Source organism: Dendrobates tinctorius, unplaced genomic scaffold (assembly GCF_039654945.1).
Source record: "Dendrobates tinctorius isolate UK_male_01 unplaced genomic scaffold, ASM3965494v1 ptg000035l, whole genome shotgun sequence".
Lineage (NCBI taxonomy): Eukaryota > Metazoa > Chordata > Amphibia > Anura > Dendrobatidae > Dendrobates > Dendrobates tinctorius.
The window spans coordinates 42,968,705-42,990,709 of NW_027361703.1; the positions used below are offsets into that span (position 1 = coordinate 42,968,705).

General features: G+C 42.1%; 1 protein-coding gene across 2 annotated transcripts in view; it reads left to right on the plus strand.

The window, feature by feature from the left end:
- MAPK12 (mitogen-activated protein kinase 12) overlaps positions 1-22,005 on the plus strand; it is a 193,411-nt gene that overhangs the window by 61,870 nt on the left and 109,536 nt on the right. For both annotated transcript variants that reach the window (XM_073573435.1, XM_073573434.1), the window contains exon 3: positions 7,531-7,589. In XM_073573435.1, the coding sequence (XP_073429536.1) occupies positions 7,531-7,589 (59 nt within the window). The remainder of the gene's footprint in view (positions 1-7,530; positions 7,590-22,005) is intronic.

Here is a 22,005-nt window from a genome sequence, read left to right on the forward strand (position 1 = left end):
TAACTGCCCAAAGATTATATACTCAACATATAGACTCCAAGTCCAAACGTATATTTTTTACTCTCCAGTCCTACTTTGAGCTAGGGAACCAGTATAGCAAATTTCTGGCCTAGTTGGTGCGGCAGCACAATACAACTAACACAATATTACAGATCCGCAGCTCAGATGGTACAGTGGTGTCCTCAACGGAAGAAATAATGAGATGTTTCCATGATTATTATAGCTCACTGTACAGTTAAAAAAATGACATTGGTAACCAGGGGTGTCTAGACTATCTATCAGATATAACGTTTCCCACGATAAGTGCCTCTCAGCGGGCCTTTATGGATGCTGATTTCACTCTGGAAGAGATAGAAGATGCCATGAGGGATATGGCCTCTGGGAGAGCCCCTGGGCCGGATGGGTTCCCTATTGAGCTGTACAGGAAATACCGGGAGATTTTAGCGCCACTTTTGTTGTCGGTGTTCCGGGAGATTTGGTGGGGGGGGTTATGCCGGAGTCCTTCTATGAAGCGAATATAATAGTGTTTAAGAAGGAAGGGAAAGACCCTCTGGACTGTGGATCTTATCGCCCCATATCTTTAGTAAATGTGGATTACAAAATTTTTACGAAGATCTTGGCAACTAGGCTAAATTCAATTATTTTGGAACTTGTGCATCCTGACCAGACTGGCTTTATGCCTGGGAAGAGCACCTCCATTAATATTGGACGGGTTCAATCGGTGGTTCAATATAGCTCCCTGATGCCGGACAATAGATGGGCATTGGCGTCGTTGGATGAGGCCAAGGTTTGATTCCCTTGAGTGGCCTTTCCTCCACGCATGCTTGCAGAAATATGGTTTTGGAAATAGATTTTTAAAATGGGTTAATACATTATATATGAAACCTAAAGCCCGTGTCATTGTAAATAGTTCCACTTCCGAGTCTTTTTTTTTTGCACAGGGGGACTCGTCAGGGGTGTCCCCTTTCCCCGGCCCTCTTTGCTCTTGCAATAGAGGCTTTGGCAATTCGCATGAGAACTTCTCCTAATATTATGGGTATAGAGATAGCAGATCGGGTGGATACCATAGGCCTATATGCTGATGATACGATAATATTTATGGATAGAGTGGAGGAGACGTTGACAGGGGTGATTGCCACTATAAATGAACTCAGTAGATATTCCGGCCTGTGTATAAATTGGGAGAAGTCTGCTCTGATGCCTCTTTCTCATGCCCCAATGCCGCGACTTGGGACTCTCTCCTTGTTGCCTATTGTACCACATTTTAAATATTTGGGTGTTCATATTTCTCAATCTAGCACACTTGATCTGCACCTTAATATATATCCATTATTAGAGATGGTTAAAGTCAAATTTACGATTTGGAGTAAACTCTCGCTTTCTGTAGCTGGACGCATTAATCTAATTAAAATGATACTACTCCCTAAGATCAGCTATTTTCTCCAACATAGTGTTGTGGTGGTGCCTAAGTCTTTTTTTCACTAACGTAAATTCCCAAATTACGTCTTTCATATGGGGGAAAACTAGGCCAAAACTTAAGCTATCCACCCTACAAAGGCCAAAAAAGGGGGGTGGGGGGGTAGCGCTACCAGATTTTTTTTCTATAATCTGGCTGGACAGGCAAGAGCTATAAATAAGTGGATGCCTGGTAATTGTCTTCCTAATTCTGAGAGCCATTTGCTTCATGCTGCACATGCTGATTGCCCGTTAGGGTTCTTGGAGATGGAAAAAGTAAAAGTCCCACGTCTGCCTGCTACCCATGCTTCGTCTGGCAAGACTAGTTTGGAGACAGATTAAGAGGGTGGTTGGATTTAGTGATATGATAGCTGAAATGCCCTTATGGAATAACAGTTATTTTCTGACACTGCTTGCCCACCCATCTGCTGAATTCTGGCCTCAGTGCAATGTCTGTACGATAGGGGATATATATGAATGCGGTACACTATTATCTTTTGAACAATTACAAGCTAAGTGCAATGTCCCGAGGTCACAATTCTTCCGATATTTGCAATTGAGATCACCCTTTCAATCGCACATGAGACATATCGGTATGAATAATGCTATTTCGTCTCTACCCTTGACAGGCATTCTTAAATCACAGGGTCCCCAGGGTCTCATCTCCTCTCTGTACACACACATGCTATCTGTGAGGATGGAATCTGCCGTATGCTTGGTTAGGGGGAAATGGGAAAGGCTCATCCCTGATACTCAGGGAGAGGAGTGGGAGGAAATTCTGGAGTCACCAACTAAGGTGTCTCCATCAATTAACAATAGAATGATACAACTTTATATCATAAACCAATCATATTTGACTCCGACTTGACTTTTTAAGATGGGCCGTTTCCAATCTTTGGAGTGTCTGAGATGCCATGCATCCGATGCGGATTTTGTTCACATGATTTGGCAATGTCCGATTATAGCACACTACTGGAAAGAGGTAATGTCATTATTAACCTCCCTGGCACAGATTCCTGTTCCCCTTGAGCCATTGGTTTGTCTGATTGGGGTGTGGGATGATGAGACATGGGGACATTATACCGGGATTTTCTTACGGGAGACATTGTTCATGGCACGAAGGGTGTTGGCACTGCGGTGGATGGGGGGTTCGGATCCCTCCCTTAGGGCCTGGATAGAATTGGTGAACTCGATTATCCCATATGAGCGTACGCTTTAACAAAACAGAGGCTGCCCGGGTAAATTTGAGAAGATATGGGAGAGGTGGGACTCCTCTCACCTCACGTTGTAGGACGGAGATATCGCATGATAAAGGGCTAAATATATAGACATAGTAGTAGTAGTAGTAGTAGTAGTAGTAGTAGTAGTAGTAGTAGTAGTAGTAGTAGTAGTAGTAGTAGTAGTAGTAGTAGTAGTAGTAGTAGTAGTAGTAGTAGTAGTAGTAGTAGTAGTAGTAGTAGTAGTAGTATATTTTAATGTTTTAGAAGTAGGCAGGCTTTATTATTTGAATAATAATACACAGACTAATATAAGGCAATTGACAGTATGTTTTATTCAATGCACAGTTGGTATACACACGCTGCTTGACATTGTGGCTCTGTGATATGTATGTGTTACATGATATTTTCATTGCTGTCGGTTTGCATAATGTATACCCTGCCTTTGGTTCAATAAACAAATTTAAAAAAAAAAACCCTCTTACTTCTGGATGACATTTACCCAATGTAGACCAATGTTTCCTTATAATAGAGACAATACGGTCACTCTCTTCACAATACGTGGTAACAAATGGAATCCTATATTTTACATCCCTAGTAAGCTTATTCTGAGACAGAAGATTATGGCGTGCTATCTCTTTTAACTCTCATTTTAACATCATCCATTAACTTCACAGGATACTTTCTCTGTCTAAATTTAATGATCATATTGTCTAAAGACTGATCCATAGCATCAGATTCACTCACAATCCTCCTTACCCGGAGTAATGGACTAAATGGAAGGGATGCCCATAATCGAATTAGGGATGTAAAATGTAGGATTCCATTTGTTACCACGTATTGTGAAGAGTGACCGTATTGTCTCTATTATAAGGAAACATTGGTCTACATTGGGTAAATGTCATCCAGAAGTAGGGGAGTTTGGGTCTCCACTGCTAATTTCTTATAAACAGGCCAGAAATATAAAGGATATAGTAGTACATTCAGATATTGGTTCAAAAAAGAAAAATTTCCAGACCACATTGACTGGTAGGGCTAGGGTTGGTTCATTCCCTTGTCTTAATTGTGTGAATTGGACATATATGGAAAAAGGCAGTTCCTTCCGCATATTAATAAGGAAATTAAAATAAATCATTTTTTGACGTGTTCTTCGGAATTTGTCATTTATCTTTTAAAATGTCCATGTAATTTGTACTATGTGGGTGAAACCACTTGCGAACTGAAAGTGAGATTAAATCAACCTAGACATTGCATTAGAAAAAAGACAAGATCTACCGGTATCCAAACATTTTTCAGATTTTAAACATGTGGAAAAGGATCTGACGTTTAGAGTGATAGACTATATTCCACCTTTGAGAAGAGGGGGAGATAGAATTAAATTATTGAAGATTAGGGAGCTTTTGGTTTAAATGTCGATTACAAGCTACAGATTACTCTATAAGCCAATTGTAATAGATTCCTCTATGAGCTACTGTTTTTCTTCTTTATGATTCTGGGTTGTATTTTTAAGGTATTTGTATTTTTTTTTTTTTTTTCAGATCATACGGCAGCAGACTGATATTGGAATGCATGACTCCCCTTTTGAATGAAAACTAAATTTATGTATTTTTCTATAAAAACATGTTATGCGCAAAATCTGGTTTAAAATTTTCTTTTGTTATTTCTATGATATTTTTTATGTATTTTTTCTTCTGTGGTGAATGTGCCTATATTGGGATTTGAACTAACGTTTTTTTGGGAGAGGTGGAGTGTGGGGCCTTTAGCAAGGTTCACCACTTCTCTTCCCCAATTTAGGTGTAGGTTACCTATCCCAGCCAATGGGAGGTGTCCCTATTACCTAAATGGATGTGAGTCCCTTTTGCTATAAGCTACAAAAATGGCATTGCATTCATCTTTTTATTATTTTTTTATTTATTATTCTTTTTACTGAATTTATTTTGATTTGTTGCGCTATTATTGGTGCGCCTATATATCTGAATTATGTCAGATGACGTTATTCTTTATCAAACAAAAGATGCACACAGACTTGCACTGTATTTCTTTCCCCCATTAAAGATGGCGCTGACTCTGATAGTGTGCTAGTGCGCATGAGTGGGATTAATGTGATGTTTACATGTTGGACTTCCAGTCCTGCGCAGTGTGAGACACCGATACATGGCGTGGTTACAATGGTTACTATAGGGTGAGTCATGCTCATTTATATGTTAATACAGCTGCAGCTGATTTGAAATTATAGGACATTACTAGATATTAATGGTTTTTAAGGGGAGATTAATATCTTTTCATCAATTGAGGCACTTTTGCACATTGCACTATAAATGCACTTTTTGATTGTTATTCGTGTTTTGTAAAACTATGTATTGCACAATGTACATTATCTAATTGTTTGTAAATACCTGTATGATTGGTGTTCTTTAAATAGCACTCACTTTGCATTGTTACACTGCATGAGAAAAGTCCACAACTTCCAGGACCGAAACGTCGCTATTTGGGCAACTAGCCAGATGGGCTAATAAATAGCACTTTGACTGGATTTCTTTTGGTGTGCTGCTTTCATCTTGAGAACTATATATGTATATAATATATAGTGAGGTAGCGCTGTCATTTACTTAGGGGATTCTCGCTTGCAGCGAACAAAAGCCAGTTCCGGCACGGATTTTCCATCAAATCATACAGTCCTTGCGGTTTATTCACACCTCATAAACCACAGCAGCAACAGAAAGTTCACTTAATAGCATTACCAACATAGCGTCCATTATAATGCTTCACTCTTATTATCAATGTCCAGTACGCAGGCTCACTTAAGCTGGAATCACAAATGGCAACTTACCAGCGATACCGATATCAAGGTGTCGGGGTCGCTGGTAAGTCGCTATGTGATCGCTGGTAAGCTGTCACACAGACAGCTTCACCAGCGATCAGCACAGCGATGCCAAGCGCCCGGCATCGCTTGCCATCCCTGTGAAAAATAGAATTAAAATAAAAAATATTGTTATTCTCACCTTCCGACATCCCGCGCAGCCTTCCTCTCTCCACGCTCCGGTCCCAGTGATCATTTGCGAGACGTCACGCGAAGTCTCGCGGTCATTCGTGCAAAGGATCACTGGGACCGGAGCGTGGAGAGAGGAAGGCTGCGCGGGACGTCGGAAGGTGAGAATAACAATATTTTTTATTTTAATTCTATTTTTTACAGCTGATCGCTGGTCTCCCGCCTGTCACACGCAGCGATGCGTGCTGGCCAGCGGGAGCCCAGCGACCAAAGAAATGTCCAGAGGTTTCTTACAGCGATCAGCGATACTGGCAGGGGGGCCGCTCGCTGATCGCTGTCACACACAGCGATCTCGCTGGTGAGATCGCTGTTACGTCACAAAAGTTGTGACTCAGCAGCGTTCTCGCTAGCGAGATTGCTATGTGTGACTCCAGCTTAAGCCTTACAATTCTCACCCACGTCAGGGTTCCTCATGCGGCTGCAGCATTCCGCACACGTTCGTTCCCTCCAGGGAACTCTCAGGCACACATCGCCATTGCTCCTAGCCACTTCACACGTGCTGTCAGGCAGGAAGTTCCATCTCTGCAGGACCTTCTACACTGGACCAACCAGGTCCCAGCATTAACCCCATGTGACCTACCCTGGCCACATTATTTATGGTCCATAGCCACGCCCACCGGGTCACGTGACTGACCTCATCACAGGTCCTTCAGGCATTCACATAGCCTTTTACAACAGGCATTTTCAGACACACCCCTGGGTGGGTTTATAGGTAACTGGCCCACCCAACTCCCAAGTTACCTAGAGACTTCTCCCTTATACCTTGAAATAACACCTCAGCAATACCATTGCTGATCAATACGCATAACTAAGTCTCCATCTCAAAGCCACCCCCTTTGAGATACACAACCACCCTTCAGGATTCTGCCACTCATCCTCTCCCTTGGAACCTCCACACAGCGCCCCCTAGCAGACATAGTGGTTAATATATATATATATATATATATATATATATATATATATATATATATATATATATATATATATATATATATAGTGTATATTTATGTGCATTAATATATAATATTGCTAATTATTTGTGGACATGTGTAGGAGCTGCCAGCTTCTTGCACTAGTCTGAGATGAAAATTGGACTCGTCTAGTGCGAATTGCAATTTTTTTTCTTTTATATGGAAACGGAAGATGTAGCCATTTTCTGAATGACTTGTTCTGCTAAGGTAGCCATCTTGGACAAAATAGCCGCCGTAGGTTAAAACAGTTCTAACTAGAAAAAAAATCACTGCTGTGATCTGTGGCCGTGTCTTGGCATAATTAACAAAGATGCAAATCTGAACCCCTCACTGGCTCCCCAGGTCTTCTATCATCTTTAGCCAAAATGCTTAATGCATTTACTTTGGGTATGTTCACACATTGCGTTTCACTGTTTTTTTTATTTGCACCAAAAACCACAGTGTGGGTAGGAATAATTGTGCATACAACTCATGCGTTTTTATGTGCGATTTTGCAGGATTTTTACTTGCATGTTTTTATCCCTTCATTTTAAAAGGTTAAAAGCACTGCTAAAATGCTGAAGCAATTGTCATGCTATGGCAGTTTTTCAGGGCTCAAAATACAAGCAGGGGGGGGGAAATCTGCAAAATCTCATTGATTATACTGATACCATAAAAGCACTCCACGTTTTGCACACCTAATATGCTGCAAAAACCTCACATGTGAACGTAGCCTTATGATGGCTCACCATTTCTTTGCCATTGCCTTACAAGACGCAAATGGTAGCATGTTTAATTTCTTTTGAGTGAATATGTAAATGGTTAAAATACAGACAAACACTGTACTTATCTCTTGCAGGTCATTGGCCTACTAGATGTGTTTACACCTGACTTGTCCCTGGAGAAATTCACTGACTTGTAAGTTATTACATTCTTGTACAAACGGTTTTCTCTCATCCTAAATTGTAAGGGAAGTGAACTCTGCATGCTCCGTAGAAACTGGATGTGAATGTGTATGTTTCATTGAGATGTGTGGGGTTGTGATTGCACCACTCTTATGTTTTACTATTGACTGTGAAATGTCAGCATTTTCAATCCTTTCTGGCTACATACTTAACATATTTTCAGTTAGGCCCTACAGTGATCCTCCTTTTCAGAAGCAAGTTGTGACAGGTTGTAAGATCTACTGAAACACTGGATACTGGTAAATAGTCCTGCATTTTCCAACTTCTATTGCATTCACTTCTTTAAGATTCACTTTGACTGTTGTATAACAAAAGAATACTAGATTTAATGGCATGTCAACTTTTGAAATTGTAATTGTGCCGAAACCTTTTACCAAAGACCACAGTGAGTAGCAATATAGTATATGCTCACCATTAAAAAAATATAATGCTGAAAACAGTCAAATAAGAGTAAGTAGACGAGACAATGTCCTGTAAGTAATGGAGCAAGATTATAGGACTACAGTTAGGTCCATATATATTTGGACAGAGACAACATTTTTCTAATTTTGGTTCTAGACATTACCACAATGAATTTTAAATAAAACAATTCAGTTGCAGTTGAAGTTCAGACTTTCAGCTTTCATTTGAGGGTATCCACCTCAAAATTGGATGAAGGGTTTAGGAGTTTCAGCTCCTTAACATGTGCCACCCTGTTTTTAAAGGGACCAAAAGTAATTGGACAATTGACTCCAAGGCTATTTCATGGACAGGTGTGGGCAATCCCTTCGTTATGTCATTCTCAATTAAACAGATAAAAGGCCTGGAGTTGATTTGAGGTGTGGTGCTTGCATTTGGAAGGTTTTGCTGTGAAGGAAACATGGCGGTCAAAGGAGCTCTCCATGCAGGTGAAACAAGCCATCCTTAAGCTGCAAAAACAGAAAAATAAAGTCCGAGAAATTGCTACAACATTAGGAGTGGCAAAATCTACAGTTTGGTACATCCTGAGAAAGAAAGAAAGCACTGGTGAACTCATCAATGCAAAAAGAGTGCCCACGGAAGACAACAGTGGTGGATGATCACAGAATAATCTCCATGGTGAAGAGAAACCCCTTCCCAACAGCCAACCAAGTGAGCAACACTCTCCAGGAGGTAGGCGTATCAATATCCAAATCTACCATTAAGAGAAGACTGCATGAAAGTAAATACAGTGTGTTCACTGCACGGTGCAAGCCACTCATAAGCATCAAGAATCAAAAGGCTAGACTGGACTTTGCTAAAAAAAAAACACATCTAAAAAAAGCCAGCACAGTTCTGGAAGAACATTCTTTGGACAGATGAAACCAAGATCAACCTCTACCAGAATGATGGAAAGAGAAAAGTATGGCGAAGGCGTGGTACAGCTCATGATCCAAAGCATACTACATCATCTGTAAAACATGGCTTGGGCATGCATGGCTGCCAGTGGCACTGGGTCACTAGTGTTTATTGATGTGACACAGGACAGAAGCAGCCGAATGAATTCTGAGGTATTCAGAGCCATACTGTGTGCTCAGATCCAGCCAAATGCAACCAAACTGATTGGTCGTTGTTTCATGCTACAGATGGACAATGACCCAAAACATAAAACCAAAGCAACCCAGGAGTTTATTAAAGCAAAGAAGTGGAATATTCTTGAATGGCCAAGTCAGTCACCTGATCTCAACCCAATTGAGCATGCATTTCACTTGTTAAAGACTAAACTTCAGACAGAAAGGCCCACAAACAAACAGCAACTGAAAACCACCGCAGTGAAGGCCTGGCGGAGCATCAAAAAGGAGGAAACACAGCGTCTGGTGATGTCCATGAGTTCAGGACTTCAGGCAGTCATTGCCAACAAAGGGTTTTCAACCAAGTACTAGAAATGAACATTTTATTTACAATTATTTAATCTGTCCAATTACTTTTGGTCCCTTTAAAAACAGGGTGGCACATGTTAAGGACCTGAAACTCCTAAACCCCTCATCCAATTTTAATGTGGATACCCTCAAATGAAAGCTGAAAGTCTGAACTTCAACTGCATCTGAATTGTTTTGTTTAAAATACATTGTGGTAATGTCTAGAACCAAAAATTAGAAAAATGTTGTATCTGTCCAAATATATATGGACCTAACTGTATGTATTCTGAAGAATCAGTGTGCCTACCTACAGGAATCCTGTGCTCCCAGAGTGAGTCAACAGAAGCTAAAATAAATCTGTAATGAAACTGATGGCGTTGGTAAGGATTCACTGATTTTGATTCACAATTGTGGTATAATAGACTGCATACCTTTACGTCGCGTTTTATTTAATTGTAAAGAGCTAGGGAATATGTTGGTGCTATACACCGTATTTTTCGGATTATAAGACGCTCCGGATGCACCCCAAATTTTGAGGAGAATAATGGGAAAAAAAATTTTTGTTAATAAAATGGTAGTGCTTCTTATCCATGTGTTTTATTGCTTACCCGGGGGTGGTGGCTGTGGTGAATCTGGGTCCCAGGGTCGCTGCTGGAGGAGGCAGGAGAGGGGTGATGCTACAGGCCGTAGGCTGGGATGAGGGGGGTGTTCCGATGTGCGATACGCCGCTGCAAGTGTCTGGTTCTGCTACGGGGTTGTCCGGCAGTGCTATGGGGTTGTCAGGCGGTGCTGCGGGTGTCTCTGGTGCTGCGGGTTCCCAGCGCAGCCGGGGCACTGCCAACATGTTGTGAAAGGCCAGAGCTTCGGCAGTTTCATGGTTTCCTGTGCGGTGGACTTCGGTAAAATGGCCACAGATGTAGATCTTGGCACCAAGATCTCGAGAGATGAGATTTCAGCGCTGAAATCCAGTGAGTGGCTGGATGAAGCCATTTATTGTCATACTACTGAATTTTCTCTTTTTAAATCATAATGGCAACCCAAAACATCCAAATGCCCCTGATCAAAAGATCACACACCCTGGTGATTTTGGCCTTGATAACATGCACAGAAGTTGACTCAAATGGGTTTGAATGGCTACTAAAGGTAATATCCTCACCTGTTTGCTTGTAATCAGTGTGTGTGCATAAAAGCTGAGTGAGTTTCTCGGAGCCAGACACTCTTGAATCTTTCATACAGCCACTGACTGTTTTGGATTGTGAGTCATGGGGAAAGCAAAAGAATTGTCAACGGATCTGTGAGGAAAGGTAATTAAACTGTATTAAACAGGAAAGGGATACAAAAAGATATCCAAGGAATTGATAATGCCAGCCTGCAGCATTCAAACTGTGAATAACAAATGGAAAATCAGGGGTCTGTAAAAGCAAAACCTCACGGTCAGGTAGACCAACAAAAATTTCATCCACAACTACCAGGAAAATTGTTTGGGATGCAATGAAACAGCCTCAGATAGCATCAGCTGAAATACTGGACTTTCTGAAAAATAGCGATGTGGCTGTTTCAGGATGCGTAATAGGGAGGCACTTGAAGAAAAATGGGCTGCATGGTCGAGTCGCCAGAAGAAAGCCATTACTGCGAAAATGCCACAAAGTATCTCGCCTACAATATGCAAATCGGTACAGAGACAAGCCTCAAAACTTCTGGGACAAAGGTAATTTGGAGTATTAAGAAATGGGGTGTGTGAACTTTTGATCAGGGTCATTTGGATGTTTTGGGTTGTCATTATGATTTAAAAAGAGAAAACACATTAGTTTGACAATAAATGGCTTCACACAACCACTAACCATGAGTGGAGAAAAAGTTTCGGTGTTATAATTCATATTCTCTGAAAAAGGCCAAGAAAGCAAAAATTTTGCTGGGGTATGTAAACTTTTGAGCACAACTATGTATAACGATATTACAAGCCAGCCAATTAACAATAATATGTTTATAATGATATGATGGGCCATCATAGTATTGTTATCCTTTAAATTTATACAATATCCATTTATATAAACATCTTTGTCTCTTATTTAACCCCTTAGTGACCACCAATATGACTTAAAACTGACCTGCAATATAACTAGCATCGCCTTACGGGTGACAAGCCAGCAGCTGTTCGCTGTATACTATAGCTGACAACTTGCTGCATCAGACACGATCAGTGTTGGCACCGACCTTGGCCGTTTAACTCCTTAAATGCTGCTTTCAATAGTGACTACAGCATCTAGATGGTTAACAGAGTGTGGGGGCTCCCTCTTTAACCCCATCAGCACTTTGAGATCTTGATCGTGTGGTTCAGATGTTAGCCATAGCAATTCATGGCCAAATAACCACCTTATTCTGCCAGCTTATTGTGGCCTGTTCAGAAGATATAAAAATTTAGGCGGTAAAAATAAACTTTTTTTATTCCTGTCATGCCACTTTGCATTAATTCCTGAAAAAGCACCTGAAGGGTTAATGAAGTACCTAAAAAGCAATTTTGAATACCATGAGGGGTGCTATTTTTAAAATATATTTGGGGGTTTTCAATATGTAGGACAACCAAAGTCACTTCAAAACGGAACAAGTCCCGATAAAAATAAGTTTTGTAAATTTTCTTGAATGAAAAATTACTGTTCTATTTTTAAACCTTCTAAAATGCTAACAAAATAAAAGAAAATTTTATAAATGGTGCTGATGTAAAGCAGTCATGAGGAAAATGTTGTTCATTAATTTTTTTTTATGTAGTATGACTATCTGGATTAAAGGGATAATCATTCAAAATTTGAAAATTGCAAATTGTTTTACAATTTTTGTCAAATTTCTGATATTTTTATACTTTTAAGCAAAACATAACTTAAATTCATCATCAAAGTATAATGTATTACAAAAAAACCATCTCAAAATTAATGGGATATGTTGAAGCATTTCAGAGTTATTACTGCATAAAGTGACACTGGTCAAGATTTCAAAAAATTAGCCCAGTCACTAAGGGGCATGAAAATGGGTAACCGCCCAACTGCACAGCTCAGGAAAAGGACAGGGCAACTGCAGATTATACAATTCTATATTTTACTTAGGCTGCTTTTACACTTGCCGTGATTTCGCAGGCCGTTTTTGTGGCCCCAATAGATTTCTATGGGGCCACAAAAACGGCCTGCAGAAATACATCGGAGTGCCGTATGGCCATGAAAAAATAGCTTGCTCGATATTTTTCACAGCTCGCAAACATGGACACAGCCTTCATATAAAACAATGGTAATGCAAAAACAACGGTAGCTTGTTTTTGCGGTACACCGTATTTACAGATCGCAGTTTTGGCTGCAATTTGTTACAACAGGGAAAAACGGTGATCCAAGAAGCTTTGTTGTGGCCCGCAAAAACTGCATGTATAAAAGTAGCCTTAGGCTGTGTGCCCACGATGCGATTTTTAAGCGTTTTTGCCGCAATTTTCGGCGCAAAAACGTTTAAAAATCTTGTACAGAACGCACCCCATGCATTCCTATGGCATTCCGCACATGCTGTGCTAATGCTGCGCTTTTTTCCTCGGCGGTATCGCATCGCGGAAAAAATAGCAGCATGCTCATTCTTTAGTGCAGAATCGCAAAGAATTGCCGCGATTCCGCACCCATAGGAATGCATGAGAATCGCTTACTTCCCGCATGTGGCTATGCCCACCATGAGCGAAGTTAAGCGTCTCATGTGCGGGTGGTACCCACGGTGTGGAAGAGAGGAGACTGTCCTCCAGGCCCTGGGTACCATACCCCTGTAAAAAAAGAATAAAAAATAAAAAATCGGGGTATATTTACCTTCCGACATCCCGCGCTGCCATCCCAGGCCTCGGCTCAGCGTTCCCAGTAATGCCTTGCGGTAAGGTCCTGTAATGACGTAGTCTCGCGTGACTCTAGCGGTCTCGTGAGATCGCTATAGCAACGCGAGACCAACGTCATCACAGGTCTCGCAAGGCATTACTGGGAACGCTGAGGCCCGGGATGGCAGCGCGGGACGTCGGAAGGTAAATGTACCCCGATTTTTTTATTTTTTAATTATTTTTTACATTCTTTCTTTTACTATTGAAGCCGCCTAGGCAGCCTCAATAGTAAAAACCTGGTCACACTTGTCAAACACTGTTTGACGAGTGTGACCAACCTGTCAATCACTTTCCAAGTGATGCTTCAAATCGTTTGGAAAGTGCTTGGATGTCGCACGCGAAAATCGCAAACATAATCGCGGTAAAAACGCGCGATTTCTGGGAAGGAGTCCGGTTTTCAGTGTCCGGATTTAAACGCTACGTGGGCACATAGCCTTAGGGTGGTTTTACACTTACCGCATTTTTTTTTGCAGTCCAGTATTGCCGTTTTTCGCCGCATTTTTTGTGGTGTACCTCCGTAACGGGCCACAAAAAAATATTTGCGGATCGCTGTTTTTTATTTTTCCAGTGCTATGGAAATAGTATTGGAGAAAAAAAGGCGTTCCGCAAAACCGGAAGTGACAGCGCGCCGCAAAAACAAACTTCCGGTTTGCTTTTGCGGCCCCGTTGATTTAAATGGGCGCCATGTCCATACGCCGTGAAAAATATCGAGCAAGCGCTATATTTTTTCACGGCCATATGTACGGCACACGGCGCACCATTGATTTTTTGCGGGCTGACTTTGCGGCCCCATAGAAATGCATTGGGGCTGCAAAATCGGTCCGCAAAAATACTGTAAGTGTAAAACCACCCTTAGTGCAACAAACACAGGTTTGTGCCTCTGATCTCTCGCCTTGAAGGACTTTTTTTTCCCCCCTAAGACATGGATGCTTATAAAATAGAAAGCAGAGGCATTCTCGCCTTTCAGCATCTTTTGTGGATCCCAGGTTGTACCAGAGGTCTGCTGCAGCTCAGGATGCGATGCCTGTCCACTCTCTTCGGGAGGCACAGAACCTCTGAGGCCTGTGATTGGCTGCAATAGTCAGTTGACTAGATGAATGCATTATTGGATTTTTCTCTGATGACTTGCTCTCTAATAGCCTAACTGCTGCAGTCAACCACAGGCTTCAGCGTTCATGTGATTTCTGAACAGAACAGACATCCGTGTCAGACAATCCCTTTAAGATTTAAGGAAATTTTTAGCTAGCACCTAAGGTAATAAATTCAGCTACTTTAGCTTGGTTGTTATGACTCCAACATAAGTAGACAACTAAAGTGCATGATCATCAAATTTTCATGTGTAACATAATTACAATGTATGTAAAGCACTGTGCAATATGTTTGCGCTATCTAAGCAAGTATAAAAAGTGAATAAGAAATGGCTAAATGTCAACAAAAAATGTATAAGTCTATGTGCGCACGTTGAGTATTTGCAGAAATTTCCAGAAGGTTTCTGCATCTCTTAACAGGAAAACACTGCAGCAAAAAACTATGCTAAATAAAGATATTTTAGGAAAAAAGTTTTGTGATGTAATTTCTTTGTTCAACATCGCCTTTTTCATGCTGAAGCAGTGTAGCATCAAGGTATTGGGATTAGGGTTTGGTGTCAGCAGCTGTCATTGACACCTAGGCTTAGTAATGAAAAATTGTCAGCCCGATACCCTCATTACTAAGCCAAAAAGTAAACACAAACACACACATTGTCACCAGCCTATGTAGGAGCGTTAACAGAATGAACTTACATAGGCTGTAACCAGACATCAACTGAATTGCATGGGCTCCCGCGTAATTTTGATAAACAACAGAGCGAAAGCCGACGTCTGAGGGCTGATGTTAATATTCTGGGAAGGAGCCAAAAGCCATAAAGGTTCCTAGGCTATTAATATCAGTTCAAAGCTGTTTGCTTATCCTTTACTGGCTAGTTTACAGGGGAACCCCAGAAAACAATTGACATGGGGCCCCCCTCAGAAATCTAACCAGCAAAGTCTAGGCAGACAGCTGCGGGCTGATATTAATAGCCTATGAAGGGGCCATGGATATTGGCCACCTCCCAGACTAAAAACATCAGCGCTCAGCCACCCAAGGAAACACGCATCTATAAAATGTGCCATTTTTGGTGCTTAGCCTCACTCTTCCCACTTGCCCTCTAGCAGTGGAAAGTGGGGTTGATGTCACCTTTGTATTTGTCAGGTGACATCAAGCCCACAGGTTAGTAATGGAGAGGCGTCTAAAAGACACCTATCCATTAGTAACCCATAGTGATATTGTATAAAAAACACACACCCAAAATAAAGTCCTTTATTTGAAATAATGACAGACTCCTTTAATGAATCTATTAAATCATACTCGCCGAACACCTAATCCACTGAAGCCAACGTCTCCTGCAACAATAATAAAATAATAAACCACAATATTCCTCACTTGTCCGCAGAGAAGATCATCCTTAATGTCCCATGACGATCCTGATCACTTTAAGAGCAGTCATTGCTCTCAAAGACAGCCGGCAGTACACTGCCAGGAGGTAATCGCTCGAGCAATGTATATTACTGAGCTGCAGTGAGAAAGATCTCATGCAGCAGTGCCATAAGTGAGGGTGCCATAAGTGAGGGCACCGAAGCTGATCAGCTAATGAACTCCGGTGAACTCTGTCACAGCGGCTCAGTGATACACTGCGGGAGTGATTACCTCCTGTCAGTGTATTGCCGGCAGCCGGGTAGAGAGGTCATATTCCCCGATGTGACTGTTCTACACTTGACATTGCCGTGGGACACTCGGGATTACATGGAGTACGGTGGACAGGTGAGTATATGTTGGTTTATTATTTTAATTTTTTTGTAGGAGACGAGGGCATCGGGGATTTGGTGTTAGGTGAGTATAATGGGTTTTTATGTGAAAGTGTATGTAATTATTTTTATTTTTTTTCTATTTTTTAACTTTGAGCATTACATCTCCCATCAGCTGCACATGTTGTCACTGTTATCCGAGACAGCAGATGTAGAACGATGGGAGCAGTAGTCTCATCGGCCCACTACTGCTGACCTGCAGTAATCTTTTTACCGCAGGTCACCACTCTGGGTCACATTCACCACTGTGGGGTTAAGCTGAGATCTGACTGCATTACCCCGTAGCGCTCTGACGTCTGTCTTACCGGATGGAGCGTTACCACCGATAACTACCGTGCCGGTGTTTCCCACGCTGTCACACAGATGACAGCATGGGAAACATCATAGGAAGCCGGTAAAACACAAAACAAAAACTAAGTGAATCTGCAAACATTTTTATAACTTTGTTTTTGCTGCAGTTTTGACTGACTCAATTGAAGTCAATGGGTGAAAAATGCTGCAGAAACACACAAAGAATTGACATGCTGCAGAAAAGAATGCACTGCTAATACTCAAAGGAAATTTACTGATCATGTGCGCAACACTTCAGGATTGTCATTGAATTACCTTGCATAAGGATTCCATAGGGTTTTTGGCCCATTTCCGCGAGAAAGAAAACGCATAAAAAATGCACAGTGTGCACATAGCTTAAAAAAATATTCAGGATTGAGAGTCCTCAGTAGTTGATACCTTTTAATGGCTAACTGAAAAGATGGTAATACATTGCAAGCTTTCGAGACTACTCAGGTCTCTTCATCAGGCTAGACTAATACAAAATCTGAAGTCACATATTTATGCACAATACAGCCTAGAAAAAATGCAATAGATAAGACAAGTGACGTGAAGCAGAACTATCAATATGGGAGAGGGAGAAACATAAATATAAACATTGGACCAGTTCATAGATAAGGAGTCTGGATGTTTTATGGTCCTCTGATTGGGGTCTAGTTCTGTGTTGCCCTGCAAGGTTTTAAAAGGAAATTCTTGCAGGGCAACACAGAACTAGACCCCAATCAGAGGACCATAAAACATCCAGACTCCTTATCTATGAACTGGTCCAATGTTTATATTTATGTTTCTCCCTCTCCCATATTGATAGTTCTGCTTCACGTCACTTGTCTTATCTATTGCATTTTTTCTAGGCTGTATTGTGCATAAATATGTGACTTCAGATTTTGTATTAGTCTAGCCTGATGAAGAGACCTGAGTAGTCTCGAAAGCTTGCAATGTGTTACCATCTTTTCAGTTAGCCATTAAAAGGCATCAACTACTGAGGACTCTCAATCCTGAATATTTTTCTATCTACTGGCTAACACGGTACAAAGATATACATCTTTCCTGTATCACATAGCTTAAGTGATTTTTTATTTTTACTATCTTTGTGCCATTTTTTAAGTAACTTTACTTTAAAGTAAAGGAGTTTTAAAGCAGGGTTAGGCAACATTGCCAGAGGTAGGATTGTGGGAATGGTGTTAGGACTCTGGCCCTGATTCATCAATGTGTTTATGCCTGAACGTTATGAAGTGTCACACAATGTTTGTATAGCGTGACGTTATTAAAAAAAAAAAATTGAGTCTTTTGGCATTTTCACCCCGCTTTTGACTAGCTCTGCTAAAGTGAGTAGAGCTGGGGAGGAGACTAGGTGTGGCAATGCCCACCCAATAAATTCATCCAAAGTGGTGGCATACATTGTTAGAAATGTTACTCCAGTACCTGACTGAAGTTACATTTTTGTTGAGTCGAACACCACTTAATGAATGCAAGGCCTCAGCGGTGCGTGCCTCCCTGCATCTCACCAGGAAGGTTACTTTCCTCTTAAGGAATTTGACGGCCCTTATTCCTGCGCCGCCAACACTGAGATTAGGAAACTCCAGTCTTAATCTACAAAGTAATAATCATCCAGTTGCAAAGTCCTCGATTCAGTGCTATGAAACATGGCACTGATCAGACTCAATCACAAACAATTACATCTAGTGACTCAGTTTTAGGCCCCCTCCACACATCCACTTAAAAAACTTGTGCGTGAGAGCTCCATTTTTATTATCTGTGAGGTTTTCTGTCGGCTGTCCATGTGACACGTACATGAATAGAATGTAGAATAGAACTTACAGATTTTTAGGTGTTTAAGGGTATTACATCCGGATTTGCTGCGGATTGAACGTTGCGTACAGCCGCAGCGTTTAATCCGCAGCGTTCAGGTATTACAGCATAGTGGAGGGGATTTTATGAAATCCCGTCTCTACTCTGCGTCCTAATACACGGGTGACACACCCACGAATTCGGACATGCGGCGCTTCTTTTTAGAACGTGGCATGTCTGCTTGCTTACCTTGCAGAGATGCTCAGTGGCTAGTATTACTGAGAGGTCTTGTATAGGTCGGTTACACCAGACCCATACTGTTGTTGTTTTTTATTTTTGTACCAGCTAGCTTGATTATCAGTTGTCAATCATATTTTCCACCCAGACTTTTTTTTTTCCCTTTAACGTATTCACCCCTTAGGCCTGGATCACACTTCCGTTTTTTTAAATCGGTCCCAATCCGTCGTTTTCCGTTAAACTGATTCGCCATGTTTTTGGCGGATCCGGTTTTTTTCCCATAGACTTGCATTAGCGGCAACCGCGGATCCGTCAAAAAAACGGATCCAAACGGATCCGTTGGCATCCGTTAGTGGCAAAAAACGGAAACGGATCCGTTTGGCGGACACAAAAAACGGATGTGTGAAACAGGGCTTAGAGAGCCATATTTCGCTTATCCACTTTCATTTTTCCCCCTTGCTCTCCAGCGGTCAGAACTTTTTTTTTTTTCTTTATTATTTTTGTCGAGATAACTCATCTTACAGGTTTTTAATCTCATTCAATGTCTGCACTGAATCCTGCATGCTTCCAGCCATAGCTATTCATTTTAGTCAGCATATTTAATGGTGTATATAGCCATTTCAACTTACTCTGCTATTAGCTGCTATATAGCTATTTCAACTTACTCTGCTTGTCCTCTTATGCTGTGAGGTCAAGTAACTTATTCAAAGGCCTGGACACTTGTTTATTTGGTCACTACACTTATTGTGCCCTGCTGTGTTAATTTAGTTTGATTGCTAATGAGAGGTAAAAAAGGAAGATCTTAGAACTAGCCTCGTATATATTGATACATAGTCTGGGGACGCATTTATGCAGGGGTAGCATTTATGTACATTTAATTTATGTACATTAATCAAAGTACTTGGCAGTTAAACATGGCAGTTAGACAAGGCAGGAGACAGGTAAGACAAATAAAGAAATCTGTCCCCTATAAATTTGGATTACAACACATATTCTGCATTTGCATTTGTATAATTTATATCCTGGCTGCTGCATTCACTTACATCCACTGTCCTTGCAATTAACTCTTTACAATCCAATCATATCGGCCCCTCTGTCCTATCCTCTCCTATGTATAGCACTCGCGCTCTCTTCACATTGCTAAACAGCACAGATCCAGTCAGTCCCACCATCCAACACACGAGACGCTCTCACAAATCACTTAACCATCTGATCACTCTTGCTATTCTCCTTCTAGTTGCAGGAGATATCGCTCCAAACCCCGGCCCCCCCATGTTATAGCAAGTCAAACCTCCCAAATGCTACTCTCAGAAACCCCTCTAATCTTATTAATATTCCCTGCTTGCCTTCTGACTCTTTCAATTGTGCCCTTTGTAATTCTCGCTCAGTGTGTAATAAACTCCCCTTCATCCATGACTTCTTCCTTTCTAATTCTCTTAACCTTCTGGCTCTTACTGAAACCTGGATCCAGCAGTCAGACACAACCGCTGCTGCTGCTCTTTCATATGGTGGACTACACTTTTCTCATACCCCAAGATCGGACAACAGAGCAGGTGGAGGCGTTGGTTTGCTCCAATCACCCAAATGTACCTTTCAAGTTATCCCTCAAGTACCCTCACTTGTCTTCCCTTCTTTTGAGGTCCATGCTGTCAGACTCTGCATCCCCTTCTCCATGCGAGTGGTGGTGGTGTATCATCTTCCTGGCCCCTCTCATCAGTTCCTGGATCACTTTGCCACCTGGCTTCCACATTTTCTCTCCTGTGACATCTCCACCCTCATCATGGGTGATTTCAACATCCCCATTGCTTTTCCCCTCTCCCCATCTGCTTCTCACCTTTTATCTCTAACCTCCTGTAGATAAGCTCTGAAAGGCAGTGGCCGCATCTTATAGCTGCCAAAACAGGTGACTGGTTCCCTTTAAAGGCCCCGTCACACTTGGCGATGCACCAGTGATCCCGACAACGATACGACCCGGTCAGGATCGCTGGTGCATCGCTAAGTGGTCGCTAGTGAGCTGCCAAACAGGCAGATCTCACCAGTGATGTTGCAACGCAGCAGCGGTCGTTATTTACCTGTCAGACGTGGCGATGAAGACGTCCTACCGCCCGCTTCCACGTGTCGCTCGTTGGCGCCAGCAGGAAGCGGCCGACGAGAAACGGCCCAGGACGCTCTTGCGCAATCAGCGATGACCAGCGGGGGAGCCGGTCGGAGGTAAGTATCACACACAGCGATATCGCTAGCAATATCGCTGCTGTGTAACAAAATCAGTGACGCTTTAGCGATAACGCTAGCGATCTCGCTTAGTGTGACGGGGCCTTAAGACTTTTGAGTGCCTTTCATTAATTCTTAATTGTGTAATGTGGTGACAAAACTAAAAACTGCTGCCACTATGTTAAATGTAATCTGTTTCCAGGTTTTTTTGCCATTGGGCAGAGATTTGAGAGAGTTTGATAGTTTTGATAAAATTCCTGTTTTTTCTGCTGTAGATATAACACTCTGAATACTAAGCTCTGTATAACCCCGCAGAGTCTACTGATTCAGCAGTTTTTAAAGCTTTGTTCACACGTTGCGTTTTCGCTCTGTTTACAGTTGTGGCCAAAAGTATTGACACCCCTGCAATTCTGTTAGGCCGGTTTCACATTAGCGCTTTTTAAGCGCACGCACGGCCGGGGGTAGCTCCGCCCCCGAGCCGGCTCTCTGCCCGGCGTGCCCGCCCCTTGCTTGTAGCGCCGCCTACTAGCGGACAGCGGCGCCTGCGATCGGCGCACCCTATCTTTAGCATAGGGTGCGCAGATCGTGCGCAGGCCGTGCGCTAGTTGCGCTTTGACCTGCGCTGCGCACTTTTGACGGTGCGCCGTGCGCGCCAAAATCAAACTTTTCGGATTTTGGCGCGCACGGCGCACCGTCAAAAGTGCGCAGCGCAGGTCAAAGCACAACTAGCGCACGGCCTGCGCACGATCTGCGCACCCTATGCTAAAGATAGGGTGCGCCGATCGCAGGCGCCGCTGTCCGCTAGTAGGCGGCGCTACAAGCAAGGGCCGGGCAGAGAGCCGGCTCGGGGGCGGGGTAACCCCGCCGTGCGTGCGCTTAAAAAGCGCTAATGTGAAACCGGCCTTAGATAATACTCAGTTTCTTCCTGAAAATGGTTGCAAGCACAAATTCTTTGGTATTGTTATCTTCATTTGATTTGTGTTAAATGAAAAAACACAAAAGAGAATGAAGCAAAAAGCAAAACATTGATCAATTCACACAAAACTCCAAAAATGGGCCAGACAAAAGTATTGGCACCCTCAGCCTAATACTTGGTTGCACAACCTTTAGCCAAAATAACTGCGACCAACCGCTTCTGGTAACCATCAATGAGTTTCTTACAATGCTCTGCTGGAA